Raw genomic sequence first — 22,614 nt, 5'->3', positions numbered from 1 at the left:
GTGCGGGGAAAATGCCACTCTGTCACTCCGGGAGACAAGAGAGGTTCGGGCAAAAAGGGGTAACCATGGAAACTGCGAGGAACATACGCTAAAACGGAAACGTGTATGTAGGACAAAGAGAGAGAGAGAGAGAGAGAAAACACAGCTAGTCTTGAAAGTACATTAAAACAATGTCCAAGAAAGCGTTGGACAGGTGATTAACACTGTGGATTGTGGGTAATATGCCAACATAGACCACTAACAAGGGGTTATCTGCAGGCAGGGATCGAACTCTCAATTTCTTTCTGTGATGAAGACAATACAGTATTAGCACAGAGGGCTCCATGGGGGATTTGGGGACAATTTCAAAGGCCTGACTGACAAAAAAATACTACAGTATAGGTTTTCTAGGGTGGTGGGGCCCTGTGGGAGATCTTTTCATGGGGCTAAAACTCCCTGGTGGTGCTTTGAAAACACATGAAAGGTCAAGCAATCAGAATACAAAAATACTTCAGCAAATGTACAACACAAGCACCATTGGTGGTTTAGGTTTTTATTTAGTTATAGAAACACTGAAAACAAGTGAATGGCATGTTTTTTTTTTCTCTTTTCTTTTTAACGTGTATTGTGTTTTCACAGTTGTGTGGCAATCCTGCGGTGTGGTTTTCAATGATCTTAAACATGCAAAGGCAATCTCTGTTCATATGGCTTTTTAACACATTTAAAAGTCTTGTTGATAAAGTGAGTTTCACCTCACATCAATCAAATATTATCTAGTTGCTCCCTGGTTTTTGATTGAACTGTCCCTCCGTTTAGTTGACTATTTAACAGACCTGCCAATGACTGCGTGGCCAAGTCTAGTGCGAATATAGTGGAGAGTTTGTTCATAACGGCATAGGCTTGACAACATGGCACACTTTCTTTGAACGGCTTAAAGCAGGCAGCAGCATGTTTAGTAGAATAAAATATATCAGTCGCATTAAAGGCTTTTAAATATATTACATGGAATATGCATTTGTATGGTTTTTTTAAACTTTATAAAATTACATAAACATCAAAAGGCACTGTGTCACACCTAAATCTGACTTCCATTAAATGAGAAGCTAGCGCGTTCTGGAGGGCATTCAATAGTAAGGGGTTAACTCCTGGCAGTTTTTTTTTTTTTGTATTCGCTAGTGATAAAGTGTACTCTCTGTAAAATTTTCAGAATTGCAGCTTGTACCAAAACAAGAATGAGGAACCTGAGGTGCCTATTCATCACAGTGCTCTCAGCACATGGGAGCTTTTGGTATTGTGCAAAATCATAACCCACTGCACCCCGACCCCCCGTTGTGTTAGCCAGTAAAACTATTTTTTTTTTGGTGAATGTTTCTGATCACACAGGGTTTTTCAGTGACAGAAAAAAAATAAAATCACCCCAGTTGGTACTTGCTAGCACATCACCAGACCCAGTTGGCACTTAGTTATGCTAACGGAACAAAGATATGGCACACAAACTTGCTGTGACATTGTAAAAAAGATAAAATAAACATTTAAAAAGATTGGGGGGGGGGGGGGCATTACTGTAACTCCAGTTATTTCCCTCCAGTGCGTTGCCCTGGTGATAGTGGCTTCCTGCAGCCCTTAGCCACCAGCAGGTTCTGTGACTGGTGGCCTTCAATCTGCATGTTTGTAGTTGGTGAACAGGTTGTACAGGACCCTCAGGGTGGACTTCAGGTTCAGGTTAACAACATCTGCAAGCAAGCAAACAAAAATTCACTTTCTGGGTTGATGTTTGTTTGCAAAATACCATGTGAAATGGCGTATTTGGAACTAAACTGTATATATTTAAACTTCATTTTGCAATACATATATAAGTACATGCTTGGCGTTGTTCATTTTCAGTGTGAAGAGCACAAGCCACTTATTCTCATTCAAAATAAGCATTTATGTTTATGACCTCTGGAGGATATAAGTTTGTTCTGTAGGGCACGTTTATACTTTAAAGGCAGTTATATACAAAATCAAACTACTACTGATGTTTATACATGGTACACTCTTCATATAATGTAAAAAGGGTCCTATAACTGATTAGTTAATGAATTGATTTCACTTCAGACAGGTCATTTAGCATTTCGCCAAAGGCTGGGTAGTTTCCACGGTTTGCACGTTTGTTTCTACGCGGAATTACGGTAAGACACTGTAACAAAAACACGAGGTGAAAGTGAATCTCACTCTGTTCCTAGAAGCACATCACTCCATCAGTTTTTGTTCCTTTAGCATTTCAAAGCACAACTACAGCAAAATCACTACTTAAGACATATCCAACCTTCAGCCTGGAGGTTAGTAATGCAAGATCTCCGCCTACTGGGAAAATGTGGTATTGTTGTGAGGAGATAACACCAGCAAATTTCCAATGTGTACGTAAATATGTATACTTTGAAAGCCCATAATTAAGACTGGCTTATAATATGTACTTGGCTGAATTTTCTCCAGTCTAGGGGGTTTGAAAAACAGCACTTATGACTGAGGCCCACAGTCCTGTCTATCTCTGTAGGACTGCAGTGAGATCCAGCACCTTCAGGCCGAGCTTTGGGCTTCCGCAGACCTCCGTCCTGCATCAACTCAAAGGCAAAGGACACATTGTGAACCTGGGGAGGGAGGGGAGAGAATGAATACACACACTTACACACATGAGCACATGCACACACAGACACGCACACATATACACAGACAGACACACTCACATTGAGAAGTAAAAAAAAAATAATAATAACACACAAAAATCTTTCAGGCAGTGAGTATATAAATCTTAGCTCATTTTAAATGTTAAAGTGTAATTTAGCACCTCATTTAGGTAAAAGCTACTCCACTGAGCCATCAAAGACCGGCAGTCTTCCTGCACCAGGTGTGCCAGAAGCACAGAGCTTTCGCAGAACACATGTACAGCTCAGTTAACTGACAGCAGAGTTCATTTTTATTCCCACAAACATAGTTTGGGAAGTTCAGCAGCAACCAAAATTAATAAACCAAACTTTGTGAAGAATAAAAGATTGGCTGCAGTTTGTTCACACATCACAGTAAGGACAAATGGTCACTGACTCTAGACCCAAGGCAAGTATAAGCATACATCTCAACAGAATCATGGACACAGCCTTGTTTCTCTCTGTAGTTGTGAATGTAAAAGCCTTGTGCTTCATGTGGTCCATTTGACCCACCTTCTGCTCAAAGGTCTCAGGCGTGAGGTAGAAGTTGTAGAGAGGGACAAAGTAGTCCTCCAGCAGCCCCATCAGCAGCACCAGGTACACCCCGTCTGCAAACTGAGAGGAGACAGGTGGAGGAGACCGGTCAAATACTGTCCTATACTGCATACCACTACCGCCATCTACTGTAGCAAACGTGCACAACACTCAAGAATGTATTTTCTAGCGGTAACAAATTAAACATGATTATAAATACAGGGAATAACCCATTAGCAGCCATAAGATAATTATGACTGTCTCTGAGAAGCAGAACACAGTTATCCTGGCCTTGCTGGTCAGGGTTCCCCTGGTAACCACTGCATTAGTTTCTACCAATGGCACGCCAGGTGCGTACAGGTGAGCAGTTCCGTCAGTGAAAGATACACCTCTCCTCTGTGTGACCCCTCATCTGTAGTTCTGAGGGGACTGTAGTTTGGCAGCAGACGTTTCACAATACCTGTGACTCCAGTTCTGTCACCTCAAGGTTCAGCTTGTTTAGGTGTTTGTTCACGAATGTGATGAGAGACTGTTGCAGAGAGAAAGAGAGAGAGAGGGGAGTGTTAGGATGAAGCAATTTTCCATACACAAACACACACAGACTCACACACAGACATACAATACCTTCTTGACAACATTGAGTTTGTCAGGTGCATGATCCAGCAAAGTGTCAAAAGCATCTCTTTCTGAAAGAAAGAGAAACATAAATGAATAAATTATATGTCTCCATTCATATAATATATCCTATTTTCACAAACAATAGTCTATATTTATATCTAACAAAAGTCATAGAGATTTCCTCACCAAATCGTCCCATCATCATCCTACAAAACAGAAAAATAAAATGAATCGCAAACAATGGTAAGCAGCAAGTCACCACTCCCACACACTCTGCACAAGTTACAGGATTTATGAACTGCAGTTCTCCTAATGAGACTCTAGAGAGCACTGTAGTCAACCACTGTGGCAGATACTAGTTCACGTAATCATCCTGAGATTCGGGCTGAATGTGAAAAAAGGTGAAGCTGCATTCGGACCTCCTTCTTTCCTTCACCTGATCTACAGAGCATGGACAGGTGAAAGCAATATGGTGGAAACCACACCTCTTCAATCAGCAGTCACTTTAGTGAAATGACAAAGGAAGGAAGCAACAGAGGGAGATCGCTAGTTCAGTGTACTCAAACAGTGTCAATCTCACAACCAACAATCTCTAGCTCAGCAGTACCCCCGAACCTTTGAAAGCCATTTCCATGACAACAGGATCAGAACTCACTCTGTGGTTGTGGTCAGCTCCTTGGTCACGTGGGACGTCTGTAAGACACCTTCTTTTTTCTATCGAGTCAGCCCCCGCCCAATAAAAATAAAAAACACACACACACAAAAGAAGAAGAAGAAGTTAAAACATTGCTTTATAAGGCCGTTATGTGGAGATGTAATGCATACAGCACTAGTTTCCAGGGCTACGTCGCTCCATTATGACATCACAGCTCGGATTCCCCTCACCTTGACCACCACCACCTGCACAGACACCTGCTCCGGCAGGCGGATCGGGGCCAGAAAGTGCATGACTAGTGCCACCAGCAGGTAGACAATGGCCACCAGGTTCTTGGTGTGGATGGCTGCGTGGAATAAAAAGGACAAAGATGTCAATGAAAGTGAAGGAGCAACACCCTGGAAGGATGTGTTTACCTGCTTTTACAGCCGGTGGAAAAATCTATACATAGATTTACTTAATATACGTAATCTATAAGTAGATTAAAGGTACTGTAGCGCCATAAGGCCTACTATAACAAGCTTATTGGCCAACCAGCCTTTCTGGCAGTGTCAAATTTCAGGAAGCTAAGTAGAATCTTCATATCTGACTTTAATATCTGACTTTAATATCATCTTCCGCTAACATAAACATCCTACTGTAGATATCACCATGATATCAACATATCGCACCATAGTGACTAATAAATGACTGCACTGGTCATACAGACTAAAACAACTCATCTTTCATGATAATAACCAAACGCCATCACTGACCTAAGCCAGAGCTCATATTCATAAAGTGTGTTTGGAGCACTGATCTATGGTAAGGTTTCTCGTCTGTATCCTAGTCTTATCCAATATGAGCTAAAAGGCTCAATTGATCCAGGATCAGCACTACTACTCTGGGATGCTTTATGAATACTGCCACAGTCTCCTGGAAACAGTAACACCACAAATCTTCACAAATTGTAAATAAAACATGCATACGGATATTTGACGGCGTTTTTGTTTGTTTTTGTTTTATTTATGAAGGCGGTATCTGTGTTCAATAGCTCTTTTGTAGCATTAATATCGATCCAGGCCACTCTCCTGTTTTAAGGCTGGATCCTGAAATGGGCACCGACACAAGGAAAATGGGATGGGTCAATACTGCGGCCAGGCAAGGATATAAAAAGCTATTGAACACAAGAACTACATAAAAGAACAAGAAAAAACGACGACGTGTGGTGATCCACAATGTGTGTAAAAATGTGCTGTGTGTGTGTGTGTGTGTGTGTACGAGTTTGAATGCATGTGTTTGTTTGTGCATGAGCAGTGGGGTACAGTGGGGAACATTGGGGTGTATCGAGGTACAGTGGGGTCTAGTGGGGTACAGTGGGATGCAGTGGGGTACAGTAGGGTACAGTGGGGTGCTCACAGTCCACGCTCCACTCGATGGTCCAGCCGTGGGGCCTGAGCAGCTCGTTCACCGCCTCCAGCACCGTCTGCAACTTCTGCTTCTGCCCGATCTCAGACTGCGTTACCTCGGCAACGTTCAGCTTCCGCCCAGATAGTTTCTCTGGACATGCACACACAAACGCACAGACACACACACATACACACAGATGCACAGACACACACACAGATACACACATACAGACACAGAGATGCACAGACACACACACACGCACGCACACACACACACACACACAGACACACACACAAATGCACACCTTTGCTTTAAACTAGCTTGAGCATTAAACTACAAAGTACTATTGATATGAAGCAATAATAATTAAGTGGCTTAGTACGTGCTAACAGGATATAAGTGTATATAACATACAGGATATAACATACCTCAGGTTATGATCTGTGGTATTTACAAGTTCTTGGATATGATAGACTCTTAATTTGAGCATTCTAACGGCCACTGTCTAAATTAGACAATAAACGGGACTAGTTCTTCCCTATGACGATACAAGACACAGCTGGAGATGTGTACTTTCGACACTCACCGAATAACTTCTGCAGCACCTGCCCATCGTAGAGATCTTCCTCCAAGTCTTTAACGATGATCCTGTCTTCCTCCAGCTCATTATTGATCCAGTCAATCAGCACCTGTGAACAGGCAGGGTGCTCAGTTCACACTCCTTCCCTTACAGTCACATACAGAGTGAACACACACACTTTGAGACACACTCTTTTACTCATGCCTGGCCCAAAACATTATGTGAAACAGACACTGGTAAGTCTTGCAGATTGTTTTTAATTAAATATCAATTTTTACCAATGTTCATAATAAAATTCTTTAGTACCTTTTGGTGAGCGACATTGTTTTCAGGGTAAAAATTTGACATATCTGACCCAGGTGTGCGCCCTCACACACACACACACACACACACACACACACACACACACACACACACACACACACACACACGCACCCACGCACACACACAGCATGTAGGCACGTAAGCGCAGGAGATACTTGCAGCCTTAAATTTGGACTCCCGCTGGAGTCCAAATTTTGACAGTCCCGGTCTGGGGGTCACATGGTGATGCCTCCACTGAGCAGAGACAGGGACGACTACAAGACAGACACGGCCGAACGCACTCGCCTGCACTGTCTCTCAACCCTCTCATCTCTCTCATCCAACCTCACACACCCTATACCATCACATGCTTATAGTTCTTCTTTTGGCCTCATCAGTGTTCCCTGTGCAGGGAGTGATTCAGAGGCAGGGGCGTGGTTCCCCACCCCTCCCTACTTCTCACTTCTCCATCCAGAGCCACAGTCACCAGCGGCCACTGCCCACGGCCCACGTTCACAGGGAGACAGAGCATCCCCTAGCGCACGAGAGTCACAGTGACTTCAGCACAGCCTGTGTCATTTCAGCTCAAGCCGCACTTCCCAAACTGGGGTCTGGACTGCCAGTCCCGCACTAACTGTTTAATTATGTTTTCTTCATTTCATATTTCCCAAATGGCATATGACAAAAACACGTTTCATAACCCGACATAAACCTTGGTGTGGTTTACGTCATACTTTGTAGATGTTATAAATCTATCAAGGATGTAAAGATATAAAGATTGTTACAAATCATTACATGCTTAACAGCAACATGTGTTATGAAGAATGTGTATGTGAATATATGACATTATTCCTTATTTCTGTTTCCATATACTAGTGTGCTAAACTGGCATTTCATCGCAGCATGTAGTTACATAAAGAGGTAAAATAGTGGACCATTTTGCAATTCTGGGTGATCCTCAGTCATGGATAAAGATGGTTTTGAACTGCATGGACCAGTTACAAAGCTGCAGGACTCCCCTAAAGCTGCTGCTGCTGCTGCTGCATTGAAGGATTCTCTCCACATCGCCCTCTGCTGGAGAGAGAGGGGACTGTGCTGGGGAAGCGGAGGAGGAGGTCTTACCGAGCATCGTGTCCTCGGGGAGCAGGGTCATGTTGGAGGGCTGCAGGGGGGAGTTGATGGCGTTCCTCCCTTCCTCATGAAGGTCGTTCACTGCCCAGGAGAACAGCAGGGGCAGGTGTTAGCAGTAGACACCCTGAGCCGAAATGTTCTCCGTTTGATCAATTGCTCAATTGATTCATGTTGATTCTGTATTGCACCATTTAAAATCAGGTTGTCACACAGGCAGAATGAAAACTACATAAAACCAAATTAAAATTCCCATTTGAGCCAATTTGGACAAGATTTAGCAGATTTAAGGAACAGCCCTGATGCTATCAAAGGTTACATCACCTGCCTGTTGCTAGTCTAGAGAACAAAGATAATAACGAGTCAAAAGTGACTGTTCACACATTTTTGATTCTTGCCATTTGATATTTCCTCTCCCACTTTTCTAAAGGGCATCAGTCTGTCACTCAGGAACGTCCACAGATTTTTCCACAGAATTTTGTAGATAAGCAGGCCGGTGGTGCCCACAATCAATTTATTTTTCATGTAAAAGCTACATTTCTTTAGTCTTCCCTAAATCTGTTCTTGACTTTTAAGCATTGACAAACAGCTCCATTGTGCAAAAGGTTTTTGGTTTGGTTATACCCATGAATTTCACTTCCAGCGCATCATAAGAGAACACAAAAATAAACAAGAACGAAGATCAGCTCGCACTTCCTCAGCACGAAATCTCATCAATTTCATTTTCGGTGAAAATGGTATTGAGCCTTGGTTAGCAACGAATGACATAACACAACAATGGCAATGACAACCTGAGGAATAACATTAACAGATAACAGAAATGCAGTACAAAGATAATCTACTTGCAACCTCACAAATTGAAAGGAAAAAAAACAATTATTCAGGCATTAAAAATAGAGGTTTCTTGAAGTAATTACTTTGAAGTACTTTCTGACATTTTGAAACAATTATTAGCGTAAATAACTTTTATAACGTGTCTAAAGAATTTCATTGGAAACGGTAAGAGAAATGCTCATTTAAACATTTAAATTCCAGCTTGCATGCTTTACCTTCCCAGAGACAAACCAAGATCTGCAGAATCGCAGAAAAACAGTCAGAAAAATGTGCTGGGCACACGTGAGTCCAAAAAGCCAAACACAGGAACCCAATAAGAATTTAAAAGTCAGGAATGGTAGATTTCCTAAAAATGCACCTGCAAATCATCCTACCTTGGGATTGTGGATCCCAACCAAACCACCCCCCTCCCCTGTCCCACAGCGGGATACCTTGCTTCTTGCATTTGGCAGCGCACAGCAGAGCAGCCATAGCCTTGTGATTTCGGTACGGGGATGCAGTCTGATCCGGGATGGGGACCCCTCAGCTCTCAGTGCAATAAGGAGGAGGAGGAGGAGGAGGAGGTGGGAGACGAAGGGTCCCATGAGTGACCGGCAAGGGCCAACCAACGGCAGGCTGAGAATCACGTGTCACTTCCTGTCACAACCAATCTGATGAGGTTAGGAAAGGGACGCCAGCCAATACCGGAGCCCCCTGGAGCTCCAAGGCTGTTTCAGTGCCAGACGAGGAGGCAGAACAAAGCATTTCTGGGACAGAAGCGCACAGGCAGTGTGTGCAATGTTTCCTTCTTTTACGTTCAATTTTGCATTTATAATATGCAGAACGAAAATAAATCCTGCATTTTATGATAAAATAAAAACCATTATTATGCAAATATAAAATCATCTATAAGACCCAAGAAGAATGTCAAATAGCATTATTAATTATTATAATCATGTATATCACACACAGAATAAATCTGCCGTAATAATACTATTTAATATTGTAAACGCAAATGCTCAGCAGGCTTATGCTCAACCACCCGAACCCCTGTTTCTTGGGTCTTCTAGAATATCTTATATTTGCATAACAATACTTCTTATTTCATAATAATATTCAGGATTTATTTTTATCATTTAAAAAAAAAAATAGAGTGCAACATTCGTCTTTACATTTAACCGAATCCCACTGCAGTTCCTCCAAATTCAACCCTGCAAACGAAACGAGCAGCTCACGCAGCTCCTAATTCACTCGGCTGCACAGACGGATAAATTGATCCCCTGGGAGTTTCGTTCCTTTTAGTATAATTACAATAATTCAATTGAAAATCAGACCTTCTCTGGAATCAATCACCAGCCAGGCTCCTGTACACTGCTTGCGTTTGATATAAAACTACTCCTGCGCAGAGTCCATTAGCCGAGCGGGCTGGAGAGAGGGAACACTGCCAGGGAACCCTGAAAAACAACAGGCCCCCCGAAGGCCTACAAATGGGCAACGACAAAAACGCCTCCTCTAAACGAACAAATATTTCCCCATTCCTGCCCCATGGGCTTCCTGGATGGCTTGCCCCACATCATACCAATGAGCAGTATGGTAGACCAGCCTGCAGTGCTGCTGGGGAAGATATTAACCCCTTGAAGAGTAGGTGTTCTGGAATGTTTTTTTCAAAACTCTAAGTCAGCGTTCTAGAACTCCACTGCCGTCAATTGTGATTGTTACATCAGCATTAGAATGTTCAGTTAAGAACATCCTAATCACGTATTTGTGATCTGACACCTTAAATAGTTAATACATAATAACTACGGGGCACAGAGGTCCTTGGAGATGCTTTAAATTTAGCCACAGTTATTGAGGAAGTGACTAGAGGACTGTGACTCAGAAAAAACATCAGACTCTCAGACTCACTGCCAGCATGCTGCTGGCCATCTTACAACCCAGGCTTCTTTTTCTCCCCTTTTTTAGATCCATTTTCTACCAGATCCTTTGTTTATTTTGTGAATTCGGAATGCATTCATATCCTGTCAGTGTGGGGACCGCAGACCAGCATGACAAGTACATTCTGCCAACGGTAGGCATTCACTCCATTCACATCACACACCAGCTGCGCAGAAACTGTTGTAGGAGGAGTACACTTGATGCGCAGTTGGACTGCAGATTGCCAAGCCAATCAGAGTAAGCCACTCTTGAGTGACAAGAGACAAAAATCTGTCAAGTGATAAATTTGAGAACAGTGCCCCCTACCAGACATTCCTATGCTATTACATCTGCACATGCTCTGTAGCTCCCATGCCAGTAGGACTATTTATCAAAGCTTTTACGTTAAGTTGACACTAATCTGTGTGTTTCAGTGTATTTGAATTTACTTCTAATATTTACATGTGAATTCATCAATCTTAAAAAAAAAAAAAAATTTTAAATATCAATATCACAAATGTCACAGTGTCAATATCACAAATGCCCTTCAGAAAAAAGACTTTCCACACAAGTGATTAGCATCATTCAGAGCAATACAATGAAACAAGAGCACTTGTATTTCCAAAATGCAAACACAGAACAGCTTTTCCCCTAAATGGGTCATATAATCTAAGTACAGCCACACAAATGGACAGCACTCAATAAGAATTTGCTTTCTGCCAAAATCTGATCATTTAAAGTCCATTAAATATTTTCCAAAACAAGCTGCACATTAATGGAACATTATCTTACAAACTGAGCTATAAGCATCACTTGCTTGACAACAACAAAACTATTTGAAAGACATTGTTACAAAACTCTAATGTGCTAAATCTGCATAAGAATATCCAGTCTAAAGCATTCTTTTGTAATAACAGGATAATAGATAGATAAAAGGACTACATATATAACATTAATCAAGGCGACTGCACTTTGAATGACTCTTAATTAATGACATCGGAATTGATTCACTGAATATTCTTGTAGGCCTTTTCTCAGCATATTTCAGATGTACGGCTGTCCTATCTAAAAAACTGTAGTACATATAGGATGTAAATATAGGAAAAGGGCTACCGATTCATGTTCAACAGTGATATGATATTACACAGAGAAGCTTCACAAATATGACAACAGACCGACGAGAAAGAAATCTTGTGCAAATAATCCAATAAATAAGTTAAGAAAGCCAGAAAGAGTCAGAGCAGGACCAATAAGCAACCAGCACGCTGTAGGGTGTCAATGACAGGGGTACACAAGAATCCCGCAGTAATTAAAAGTTCCCACCTTCCACTGCCCTTTAAAGTCCTTATATGGGCACCATTACACATATTGGCGACAGGAATGCATTCTCGCGCACACACGCGCGCACACACACTATCTCGCTCTCATGCCAGATCCTGCAGCTGTTCACACAACACAAGGCAGCTAGATGAGGACAGCTTTTAAAATAGACAAACAAGTAAGTAAGCAAGTAAGTAATAAAGCATGGCTACACCTAAATAATGCTATTTACAATCTATTCCGAGTCCAGAACCACGAACAGAAACCAAATGGCGAGTTATCCTCTTAAAATATTTCTTAATAATCTCGCATTACTGAAACACATGACCTCGCCAATTACATATATTACATTAACGGCATCTCTTGGCAAATCTCGCTCCCACTTCGCTCGGTTTTCAGACTTGTTTTGTACTGGCTGGTTCGTTAGAATCTCTGTTGAATATTGGACATTTGTAATTCTTTCGCGTACTAATATATAGTATATGAGAAAACAAACGAGGACAGGCAGACAAACCAATATCCCAACATGTTTGCGTTCGAATTTCACTGATTGTCAGCAATTAGGAATAATAAAATTTCTGTGCTAAGCCTACATTACTGTGATTCACAGAAACTTAATAACCAAATTGTTCAAGTGTCAGAAGGTTTCAGGTTTTGGAAAAGAAAATGCGTAGGCTAGCCTTCACATTTCCATTGGCGCAAGTATTAGGCAATTTAGTGTCAAAGCTTCTGCTTTATACATGAGCTGTGACAATAACAATACCCTTATGAACACAGCAGTTATCAATAAAAACCATGATATCTGAAAACATGCGTACTGCAGGACCATGGACAGTAACATAGCTTTTACAAACAAATTCAAATTCTAGGCTACTACTGTAGTGAATGAAGTCCGAATCACATAAGCCTACAGCTGACAATGCATGATTTTGTGAGTGGACTTTACCTTCTTTCGATTTTTTCTTTCGAACCAACGTGCCCCCCAGTTTCCCAAGGAAAGACTCGTCCTTTTTCATCTTCCCCGACTGCGGCGTGGACGATCTAATCGGAGGTGCAGACATCTTTGTGCCGCTGTTCTGTTTCCACTGCCGTTTTAAAACAAATCTCTTTCAGGCTATTCAAAAGAAACACCTGGTGGTTACTAACAGGAAAGGGATGTGGCGTGCACACAAGCAAACAATCAAAACATGAGCCGTGTGCGAACAATGCAAACAGAGGAGGAGAAGGGGGAGAGGACTTATTTAGAATCAATGGGATCGGGGGTAACTGATTCATCAGGCGAAGGACGGCGCGTCTCTTCCCCCACAGCGCCCGTCATTGGCTGGATGTCCGCGAGGGATGATCTGGGTCCCGGAGCAAATGCGGCGTGCGCCGAGACGCACGTGTCCCAGTCCTTCAGCAGGGCGGAAGGAGAAATTAAAGAAGTTCTGGGCAAAAAGCAGTAAACTGCAGGACAAAACTTAAGTCAACATGAGCGCGGCATTATACAGCCAGGCCAGCAAATGTCCATAACCTAATGTATAGTGCTACTGCCCCAGGTCCTCGGTCACTCTCACTCCCAGACAGCCTACACTGAAAACTGAAATATTACACATAGGCTACTGTATGCTACCTTCTGCAAAAGGTTAATCACAATTAGCCATACATGTTTTAGAGATTTTGTAGATTCTTGTTAATATATGACTTCCAGGTTAGATGTGCTGTAGGCCTACGTTAATCTCTACATTAAAAGTTAATTTTGTTATTAATTGTACTCCATGCAATAAGGCTGACCGTTACAGTGTGACTATTGTGTGAAATAGTTTTGATAAAAGTACTGTCACACCCCACTCTGAACCACTTTATCAGTCGCGACAGACAGGGACCATTCAAGGAATTTCAACAGAAAGCGCTCACGGCAGATAGCGGTTTTCGCCATACCCACAGTAGACTATCTTAAATGTCCTTAAGGTTATTATCATACTAGCATTGTTCAAATATTTGCTGAATTAGAACCGCTAAAGTCATACTGTGCAAATTTACTCTACTGAAACTTTCTGAAGAAAGAACAAAATCTATTAATTCTGATGATGATCTGAATTAAAATAATCAATATTATAATTAACCCTCCTGTTCTGTTCATTTTTTAGGTACAGCAAAAATGTTCCCGGGTCAATCCCCATACAGGGGGGTTTGCAAATACATGAAATGAACCATTTTCATTTAAAATGTTGATTACACTAATTAAGGCCAGTAGAAGAAGTTTCATACTGAAAAAATAATTTTAAGTATTTTTCCTAGATTTTCAAACTTTAAAAAGGGTCAATTTGACCCGCAACATAACAGGAGGGTTAACAATGTATTAATTGGTATGTTTTTGTCAAAGGCATTACTTTCTTTGTGGAAGGTATATACAACATCCGCAGAATCCGCCCCTTTCTCACCACCTATTCAACCCAGCTCCTGGTCCAAGCAATGGTTCTATCCCGCCTGGACTACTGCAACTCTCTTCTGGCTGGACTACCGGCATCTGCCACCAGACCCCTGCAGCTCATCCAGAATGCTGCGGCTCGTCTGGTCTTCAACCTCCCCAGACACTCCCACGTAACTCCCCTGCTCACTACCCTCCACTGGCTGCCTGTTATAGCTCGCATCAAATTCAAAACATTGGTTCTAGCATACCAGGCAGTCAAGGGATCAGCCCCAGCATACCTTCACAAGATTTTCAAACCCTACATGCCAACCAGATCCCTCCGTTCTGCTACCTCAGGACGCCTAGCACCTCCCCCTCTTCGCACCTGCACTTCCAGAACACGTCTCCTGTCTGTTCTGGCCCCACGATGGTGGAATGACCTCCCTGTGGAGGTCAGAACAGCTGAGACTGTGACCCATTTCAAACGATGACTGAAGACTCACCTCTTCAGGCTGCACCTCTCCCCATCCCTCCCTTCCCCCCCCTGTAAATGACTAAACTTAGGGGTGTATCTAGGCAGCTGTTTAATAGGTGACTTAGTTGATGCGCCAGTCTTAACGACTACTTGTATTTTTATTTATTTTTAGTTTTCCATAGATTGCGTTGTTGCCGTTCTCGTTGTTAGTGTTAATCAGTTTAACCACCAGGGTCCAGGTTGAACTATGCGGTTGTTCCCTGTACTTGGACCGGTACTTCTCTCTAGGGGTTTCGTCATACTTGTTCCTGGTTATGGTTATACACTTTGTTGTACGTCGCTCTGGATAAGAGCGTCTGCCAAATGCCTGTAATGTAATGTAATGTAATGTATATAGTAGGTACGTAAATGTTTTAGAACGGAAGGGGGTTCTCTTCATCATCGCGCAAACAGCGCCTCCTGTGGGCCGGGCCCGCCCTGCTCTGGCTCAGGCTCGCGGACACGGACTGGAATTCCGCAGTGGAATGTTAAGCCGCGAGTCACGTTGTTCAAGAGGAACTAAGATAACAGCCGTCTGCACTCTGAAGGGATTAGGAAAAAGAATGCACGTACAGTAGGAACACATTCATTCGCATAAGGGCACACTTCATTTTTATTAATTATAGATGTACGGTATTTATTCTGACTTTCAAGTCCATTTGCATGTAGTCCACATGAAGCGCTGCTGCATTGTGGTAAAGAGGAGGACCACACATAACAGCTGTCCAAACACAGCACACATTTCTCACTTGGACAAGGCGGAACGACTATGACATTGCTAGCTCTGGTAGTGTTTAAGTCCCTTCATCAGTGCGTTCTCCCCAGTCCACAAAGTGCCAATCAGACAGATGACTTCAGTCAGTGGTCACGAGGCTCGTCTCGCACACACAATGTTTAACGGGAAAACGGCTTGTGTTGGCTCGATCATGTGATCTGCTGCTTTGTCAGTCACAGGGTCCCCCCCAAACCAGGGTTGGGGGGGGGGCGGTGAAGGTGGTCACTGGCCCGGCCAGGACGCCCTCAAGCTCAGGAGGATCTGGACATCGCAGGGCGCCAGCCGGTACACCCCCAGCTCGTTGAGGGCGGACTCCGGGGAGGGGCGCTGGGGGTCAGGGGTCACGGACTCCTCCTCCTCTTCTGCCCGCTGCAGGACGTCCCGTAGGAGGAGGGCGGAGCCGATGTTGAGCGACAGGATGATGCAGGCTTCCTTCACGCTGAGGAGAGCCAATGAGAGCACGGGTGTGAAATGTGCATGGGATTTGGGTCAGTGCCAATAAATAAATCAATCAAACAACCAACCAACCAACCAGCCAATCACCCAGAACCTTTCAAACTTGCAGGGAAAAAAATTGGCATGAAAGCCATACGTGTCACAGTACATACATTGTACAGAGTATAATACACATGTCATTGCCCCCTATGAGTTGCATAACAAGAGGCTGTAGGCTCCACCCCCAGATGGGCCATACTGTAGTCCGCTTGAGCAAAGACACATATACAGTAGCATGGAATAAGCCGTGCATAGTGCTAGGCAAACAGATGATGTAATGCGTGTGCGCGCATGCTGATTGGCTGTTCTGGCGGAGACCCACTGTTTGAAGAAGTTCTCGGGCCTCTTGCAGTAGTGGCCGAACAGGGGGAAGAGGTTCCTCGTCATGTCGAACTGCAGCTGGGCCGCCCCGCCCTCGTTAAAGTGGTTGTACAGGATCACCTGAGGTGGTGGGGGAGGGAATTGGGTGCGAGGCATTTTAATTCCAATTCAAACTCAATTTAAACACTGGCATGGTATTATTAACTCAAAGCAGGAGGCAGGGCTGGCTCTGAACGGGGTGATGAACAGGGCGGGGAGTTAAAAACTGGAAGAGAAATTGGGAGTGTACAATAATATAACTAGGCGGGGCGGGGCGGGGCGCGGCGCGGCGGGGCGGGGCGGGGCGGGGCGGGGCGTCAAACTCACGTCCTGGTACAGGAACTGGTCAAGCCGCTCGGCGAGGCTTTGCCAGAAGCTCTGGAAGAGCGGCAGGCAGAGCAGCTGCTGCAGCTGGAGCAGTCTGTCGCGCAGGCAGAGCATCATGGGACACGCCGAGCTGGACAGGGACATGGTGGCCTGGTCCAGCTGCGAGGGCAGGGACAGCCACCTGCGCAGACGCACGCGCAGACGTCAGACTGAGACGCAGACGCACACACGGTCACCCTGCTACCAGCACGCTCGGAAAACTATGAATATCACCCAGGCTTATTTACTCAGCAGAGCTGCGCAGTCACTGCAGTTCATAGCAGCCAATTCATGCACATAGAGCAGCTAGCATAGGCTAAATACAGACCGACCAATCAAAAGCTGGGTGAGACACTTTGCCCCTGTGGGAGACTCCATGGAAACCCACCCACAGTTAGTAGTGTCTCTCAGTCAGGATTTTATATCAGACTGAGGTCACATTCATACACATTATGCACATTAAACAGTTAAAGCAGAAACACGCTGACATAGTGCAGATTAGTGACCCTGATCCTGCCTCCTGCAGAGCCATAAGGGCCTGCTGCCCCCTCCCCCCCCCCTTCCACCCGTCACCTTAAAATCACCCCCATCACTAACCTGTCCCGGATGTAGGGCTGGGCCTTCTCCCGCACCTCCCTCATAACGGCCTCCAGGAGGCGCCCCAGCATGTCGCCCCGCAGCCTCTCCAGCAGTCCCAGCAGCCCCTCGAACAGCGAGCCCTCCAGGGAGGCCAGCCGCCCCACCTCGGTGGCCCCCAGGGGCCCCCACACCTCCTCCCCCAGGGCCACGGCAGCCTGCTGCAGCTGCAGGAAGAACTGAGAGAGAGAGAGAGATTCAGTTATTATTTTTATTCCATATTGCAGCTTTCTGCCAGTCAGCGTTAACTGGCTCATTAAAGCAGGAGAGGGGCGTGGCTTTGGGGCGGGGCGCTGACCACGTTGTCGGCCCAGTCGCCGAGCACGGTGGAGATGTAGTTGGCGGCGTTGAGGATGGCGCAGTAGCGGGACCCCAGGGGGCAGCGGGAGTCCTCCTTCATGACCTGCGTCAGCCGGATCCGGAAGTCGTCCACCAGCTCCCTCTGCAGGGCCAGGAAGCTGAGCTGGGCCCGAGAGCAGGGCAGCGAGCGGTACCGGTCTGGGGGGGGGGGGGGGTAGGAGAGAGAGAGAGGGGGGGAGGGAGGGAGGAGAGAGAGGGGAGAGGGGGAGAGAGAGGGGGAGAGAGAGGGAGAGAGAGGGGGAGGAAGAGAGGGAGCAAGAGAGAGAGAGAGTGAGAATAAGGTCAATTTAAAGGGGCTATTTTTAATGTACACAATGTTTTTTCTGGCATTGCTATTTACATAATCAGTTCAAGGTTTTTTATTGGTTTGTTATTTGTTAGTTAATACAGGAAGAAGTGGTACCTGGCAGAGGAGAGAAAGACAGAAAGAGGGAGTGATATCTCAGACAAGAGAGAGAAACAGAAATAGAGAGTGATATCTCAGACAAGAGAGAGAAACAGAAAGAGAGAGTGATATCTCAGACAAGAGAGAGGGAGAGAGGAAGTGGTATCTCAGGAGAGAGAGAGAGAGAAAGCGGGAGCAGCATAGAAGAAGAGAAGGTAGAAAGAGGGAGTGGTATCTGACAGAGGCTAACAGAGTGCGGTATGATTCCTCCAGGGAGGCTCTGTATCCGGCAGCCAGCCCCACCTGTGATGACCAGCAGCAGGGTCATGAACGTCTCTGCGCACTCTGGGGCTTTCAGCTCGTCCATGTCGCTAATGTCTCTGTACTGAGAGCTCCAGGCTCCTTCTGCAGACAGCATGGCGTCAACCTTCTCCACTGCCACTAGAGGGAGACAAACACACACACACAAACCTTCCATCAACTAGCCTTCAACACAATGAAGTTTCTGGGTGTTTTAATATCCTGAGCAAAACACAGGTGCCTTGAGTGAGTCCAAGGGGTATCTTATTGGACCCCGGCACTCACTCTTGCGCTCCACGGTGAGCCACTTCTGGAAGACTGCTTCCTCCAGGAGGATGTGCAGAGCGCCGGGGAGCATGCTGGGATATGAGTGGGTAGTGCGCAGCTCTCGCTCGAACTGCAGGATCTCGTCTACCAGGTGGCAGAAGAGGGTGTCGTCGTAGAGCAGCCGCGGGGCGTCGTGGGCCAGCTTCTCCTGGGCCAGGGAGAGGAGCCCGCGGCACAGCTCCGCCTGCAGGAGTTAAACGGAACTGCATGTGATCATGAGAAGAAAAAAACTGCTGCTTCATTCCACTGAGGAGGGTTTTAAACTGTCAGAGCTAGGGGTGTGGCACAAAGTTGAATTAATGAGCTAGCCAGCTATTTTAGGAAAAAAAAATTGTGAATTCATTGAGTCAATGCCTGGTGCAGAGTGTGTGGCTTTTTGTATCTTGTGTGTCTGAGTGTACATATGTGAATTTCACCCATTTTAAAGTATTTGTGACACCTGGCTAGCTAAAGGAATCGCCTGCAGTGAGTCAGTCGGTGCACTAGGTGGCGCCAGGCGATGGAAACCCCAACATGCTGACGGTACCTTTGCGTTTATTTTGGCATCGGCTCGGTCCAGGATGGGCTGGATTTTCTCCTCCATGAACTTGGAGTTGTTCCCCATCCACATGAGCACCTGAGTCAGGTACCACTCGGGCTGTGGAACAGACACACAGCGGGCATGGCTCAAGAACCTTCCGGAAACATGTTCAAGGTTTACAAAGAACTTAGTAAAATGTTCACAAAACAAGCAATGTAACCTGCAAATCAGGGTAATTCTGGTCTTAGGAAAATGTGTGGGTTGTAACCTTGTTCAATGAGTTGGTCTGGCGGTTTCCGGTGAAGTGGTAGCGGAACCTCTTGATGAGGGGCAGGATCATGATCTGGATTGGCAGCGAGAGGGGCGTGTCCGGAGGCAGGCCCGCCCTGGAGGGGTGTGGCTTCTTCTCTGAGATGAGATCATCCCTGAGAGGGTCAAGGAGAACTCAGGTGCACAACAACGCAGCTGTGTGTATGTGTGTGTGTGTGTGTGTGTGTGCGTCTAAGAGCTGAAAGGATACGAAGTCTGCAGAGACAGAAGCTGAGGTACCAGCAGCTCCAACTGGCTGTAGAGCTCCTGAACGTTGGGAGGGGGCGACAGAGATTCCACCGGGGGGGAGAGGAAGGGCCAGTGAAGCTGAGTGAGCACTTCCTGTAGGTCACTGGGAGAAAGAGGGAGTGAGAGAGAGTTTTTTTTCACACTAAAAACATGTTCCACATCAAAAAAGGTGACCTATAATATTGATGGTTTTTAAAAAGCAGGTGTGCGACGTCCATGCATGCTTAAAACAGGAACTCCCTGTGAAATTCCAAACCCCGGATCTTCCCGGTCCAGCCCGGGCCACCCCAGTCCGGTTCAGGCCAGTTTTTCTGCTCACCCAGCCAGCCGGTCCTTCAGGATCTTGTGCCAGAAGGCCAGCGTTTCCCTCAGGAAGGCCTGCAGGTGGGCACAGCCGGACTCCTGCAGGCCCAGGTCCAGGCTGGCCATGCCGTCCACGGCCCCCACCGCCTCCCACACGCTGTTCGTCATCAGGCACTGCTGGATGCTGTCACTGAAGGGGGGGAGGACACAGACCCCAATCCGCTAGCACAGTGCTCACAAATACACTGCAGACCGAGCCATTCCAGGTTTTACTATAAGTAGGGGAGTGCCCTGAGTGGAGACCCCCTCACTGCACTAAAACAGCTTCAATCCAGGTTGGCTTGGGAAAGCAGCTGTGTGGACTCATCAGCTAATCAGAATTTAAATGAAGCACCTAATTGCTGAAGAATACTGGTGAAAACCAACAGTCACTGTGGCCCTCTAGAATGGAAGTTTGGGACCCCAATCAAAAAGCCATTAATTAAGGCATAGTTCAATAAACAGAGGAAAATACAATAAAATAAATTCTCTATTAAAACCATGTCTAGTTCCTCCCGAGGTTTCTCCCCTTGCTATGGTTGCCCCAGGCTTGCTTTCATGTGGGTTTTAGGCAGGAGTCTGATTTATGGTTAGAAACATTTCGTGAAACACTATATGGTATGAAGTATGATTTAATTTGATTTAGTCGAACACCCAGTCATCCCCCAGATCCAGGCCCCTACCTGAGCTCTTCAATGCGGGCCAGGCACTGCAGGTACTTCATGTGTCGGTCGATGGTGTCCAGCTGCCCCAGGACCTGGCCCAGGCTGTCCGCCCAGGGCTGAGCTCCCTGCAGGTGCTGCTGCAAGGTGTTGGACAGCATCCTTTCTCTCTGCAGCAGAGACTCCGCCTCCTGCCTGGACTGCTCCGCCTCCGACAGTGCCGACGAAACCCGCAGCGGCACCGAGCTCGACACCGTCAGCACCTGGAGAGGGATAGAGACACCTGAGTGCGGGTGTGTGTGTGTGTGTGTGTGTGTGTGTGTGTGTGAGAGAGAGACTGTCAGCTCCTGAGTGTGTGCGTGTGTGTGTGTGTGTGAGAGACTGTCAACACCTGAGTGTGTGGGTGTGTGAGAGAGACCGTCAATACCTGAGTGTGTGTGTAAGAGAGATTGTCAACTCCTGTGTGTGTGTGTGTGTGTGTGTGAGAAAGAGAGCCAGAGATTGAGCAAATGAATGAGCAAGAGACTGCAAACACCCAAGTGTGTGAGGCAGTCAGTGAAAGACTGAGAGACTGTTAGTACCTCAGTTTGTGTGTGTGCATATGAGTAAGAGTGAGAAACCTCAACAGAGAGAGAGAGACTGTGAGGCACCTGAACAGACTGAGGGTAACCGGTAGTCAATCCTTCATCCACCTCTGACTGGGATGTGCAGCGTCATAGGAGTTTAGAAGACGTAAGTGAGGAATGGCTTCTGTTTACAAGTTTTCAAAATAAATGGCAATGCATTTCGGCTATTTTAGCTTGCTTAAAAACAGTACATCACCAATAACTGAAGAAAGCCAACTCAGTCTGCGTTCGCTAATGTTACACGACGCGTAAGAAAGCCGTGGTCCTGGAAAGGAACCCGGCTTGCTAGTTTTTCGTTTTTGTCGCTCCAACCAATTCAGAACCTAGAGCGCAGATGAAGTGATTTAACGGTGTTATCTACCTGGAGACAGGACGGTCCCAGAGCCCTTACTGAGCTAGCTATCTCTATGAAATATATTAGCTTGCTAACCTAACACTGCACATTTTGTGTCGACCTCAGTAGCCCGAAGTAGCGAGCTGAATTCGCATAAACCCAGTCAGCAAAAATAAAATAGACAGCTGCCAAGGGGTAATGCAGCAGATATGGATAATATAAAGGAATTGCCCCAGGTGGATTTGCATGCTAGCAAATGCTAATACCTGTTCTTCCAGAAGCTTGTTTTCCGCCGTCAGTTTCTCCAGAAGCGCACCAACTTTCTTCAGAGATTTCAGGTCCCCGCCGATCTCCCTGTCCACCAGCTCAACCACGTACTCCGGTAGTCTCCCATCTTCCGAAACCGGGTCGGAATCACTGTCTGACAGTGCTGGTGAGAGCAATGCATCACCTCCGTCTACCTGCTCGGTCATGGGCGCCGCCATGTCTTTTCCTTCTCCACGTCAACAAGAGCTCCGGCGCTCCCCCTGCTGGATACACGCTGAATAATACGCATGTAGAGTCCTGAATGCGTAAACGGTTTTTGGATGCGTCATTTGAGAATCGCCCTCGATAACAGAAAATTGAATATTAATCTGTTCTAATAAACAGATTATAAACCACTCGGTCGTCAAATATTATAGGACATTTTTTCCCTCAGTTATCAGTCGTAGCTTGTGGTGTTCAGTCAGTTTCCTCGACAAAA

At 45.6% G+C, this 22,614-nt stretch overlaps 2 protein-coding genes across 3 annotated transcripts; both read right to left on the bottom strand.

The window, feature by feature from the left end:
* Positions 1-516: 516 nt before the first annotated feature.
* LOC135258646 (beta-parvin-like) lies at positions 517-13,681 on the bottom strand. Its single transcript, XM_064342088.1, has 13 exons — positions 12,864-13,681; positions 7,713-7,954; positions 7,206-7,277; positions 6,446-6,572; positions 5,869-6,009; positions 4,701-4,816; positions 4,471-4,529; positions 4,002-4,021; positions 3,822-3,883; positions 3,658-3,726; positions 3,177-3,278; positions 2,537-2,609; positions 517-1,712 (listed from the first exon to the last, which is right to left on the bottom strand). Exons 1-13 carry the CDS (start codon positions 12,976-12,978, stop codon positions 1,636-1,638), a joined length of 1,275 nt encoding a protein of 424 aa, XP_064198158.1. The 5' UTR covers positions 12,979-13,681; the 3' UTR covers positions 517-1,635.
* Positions 13,682-15,408: 1,727 nt separating this feature from the next.
* rint1 (RAD50 interactor 1) lies at positions 15,409-22,409 on the bottom strand. Of its 2 annotated transcripts, XM_064344713.1 has the most exons (14): positions 22,136-22,409; positions 21,560-21,607; positions 20,931-21,172; positions 20,225-20,398; positions 19,868-20,008; positions 19,616-19,772; positions 19,354-19,464; positions 18,786-19,011; positions 18,504-18,641; positions 17,754-17,953; positions 17,417-17,634; positions 16,781-16,961; positions 16,416-16,534; positions 15,409-16,037 (listed from the first exon to the last, which is right to left on the bottom strand). In XM_064344713.1, exons 1-14 carry the CDS (start codon positions 22,352-22,354, stop codon positions 15,821-15,823), a joined length of 2,391 nt encoding a protein of 796 aa, XP_064200783.1. In that variant the 5' UTR covers positions 22,355-22,409; the 3' UTR covers positions 15,409-15,820. The 2 variants fall into 2 exon arrangements, with proteins under 2 accessions (XP_064200783.1, XP_064200784.1); XM_064344714.1 differs by lacking the exon at positions 21,560-21,607.
* Positions 22,410-22,614: the final 205 nt, after the last annotated feature.

This window comes from Anguilla rostrata, chromosome 7 (genome assembly GCF_018555375.3).
Source record: "Anguilla rostrata isolate EN2019 chromosome 7, ASM1855537v3, whole genome shotgun sequence".
In the NCBI taxonomy this organism is placed as follows: Eukaryota; Metazoa; Chordata; class Actinopteri; order Anguilliformes; family Anguillidae; genus Anguilla; species Anguilla rostrata.
The sequence above is the reverse complement of the archived record's forward strand: the minus strand, read 5'-3'. Positions and strand labels throughout refer to the sequence as shown.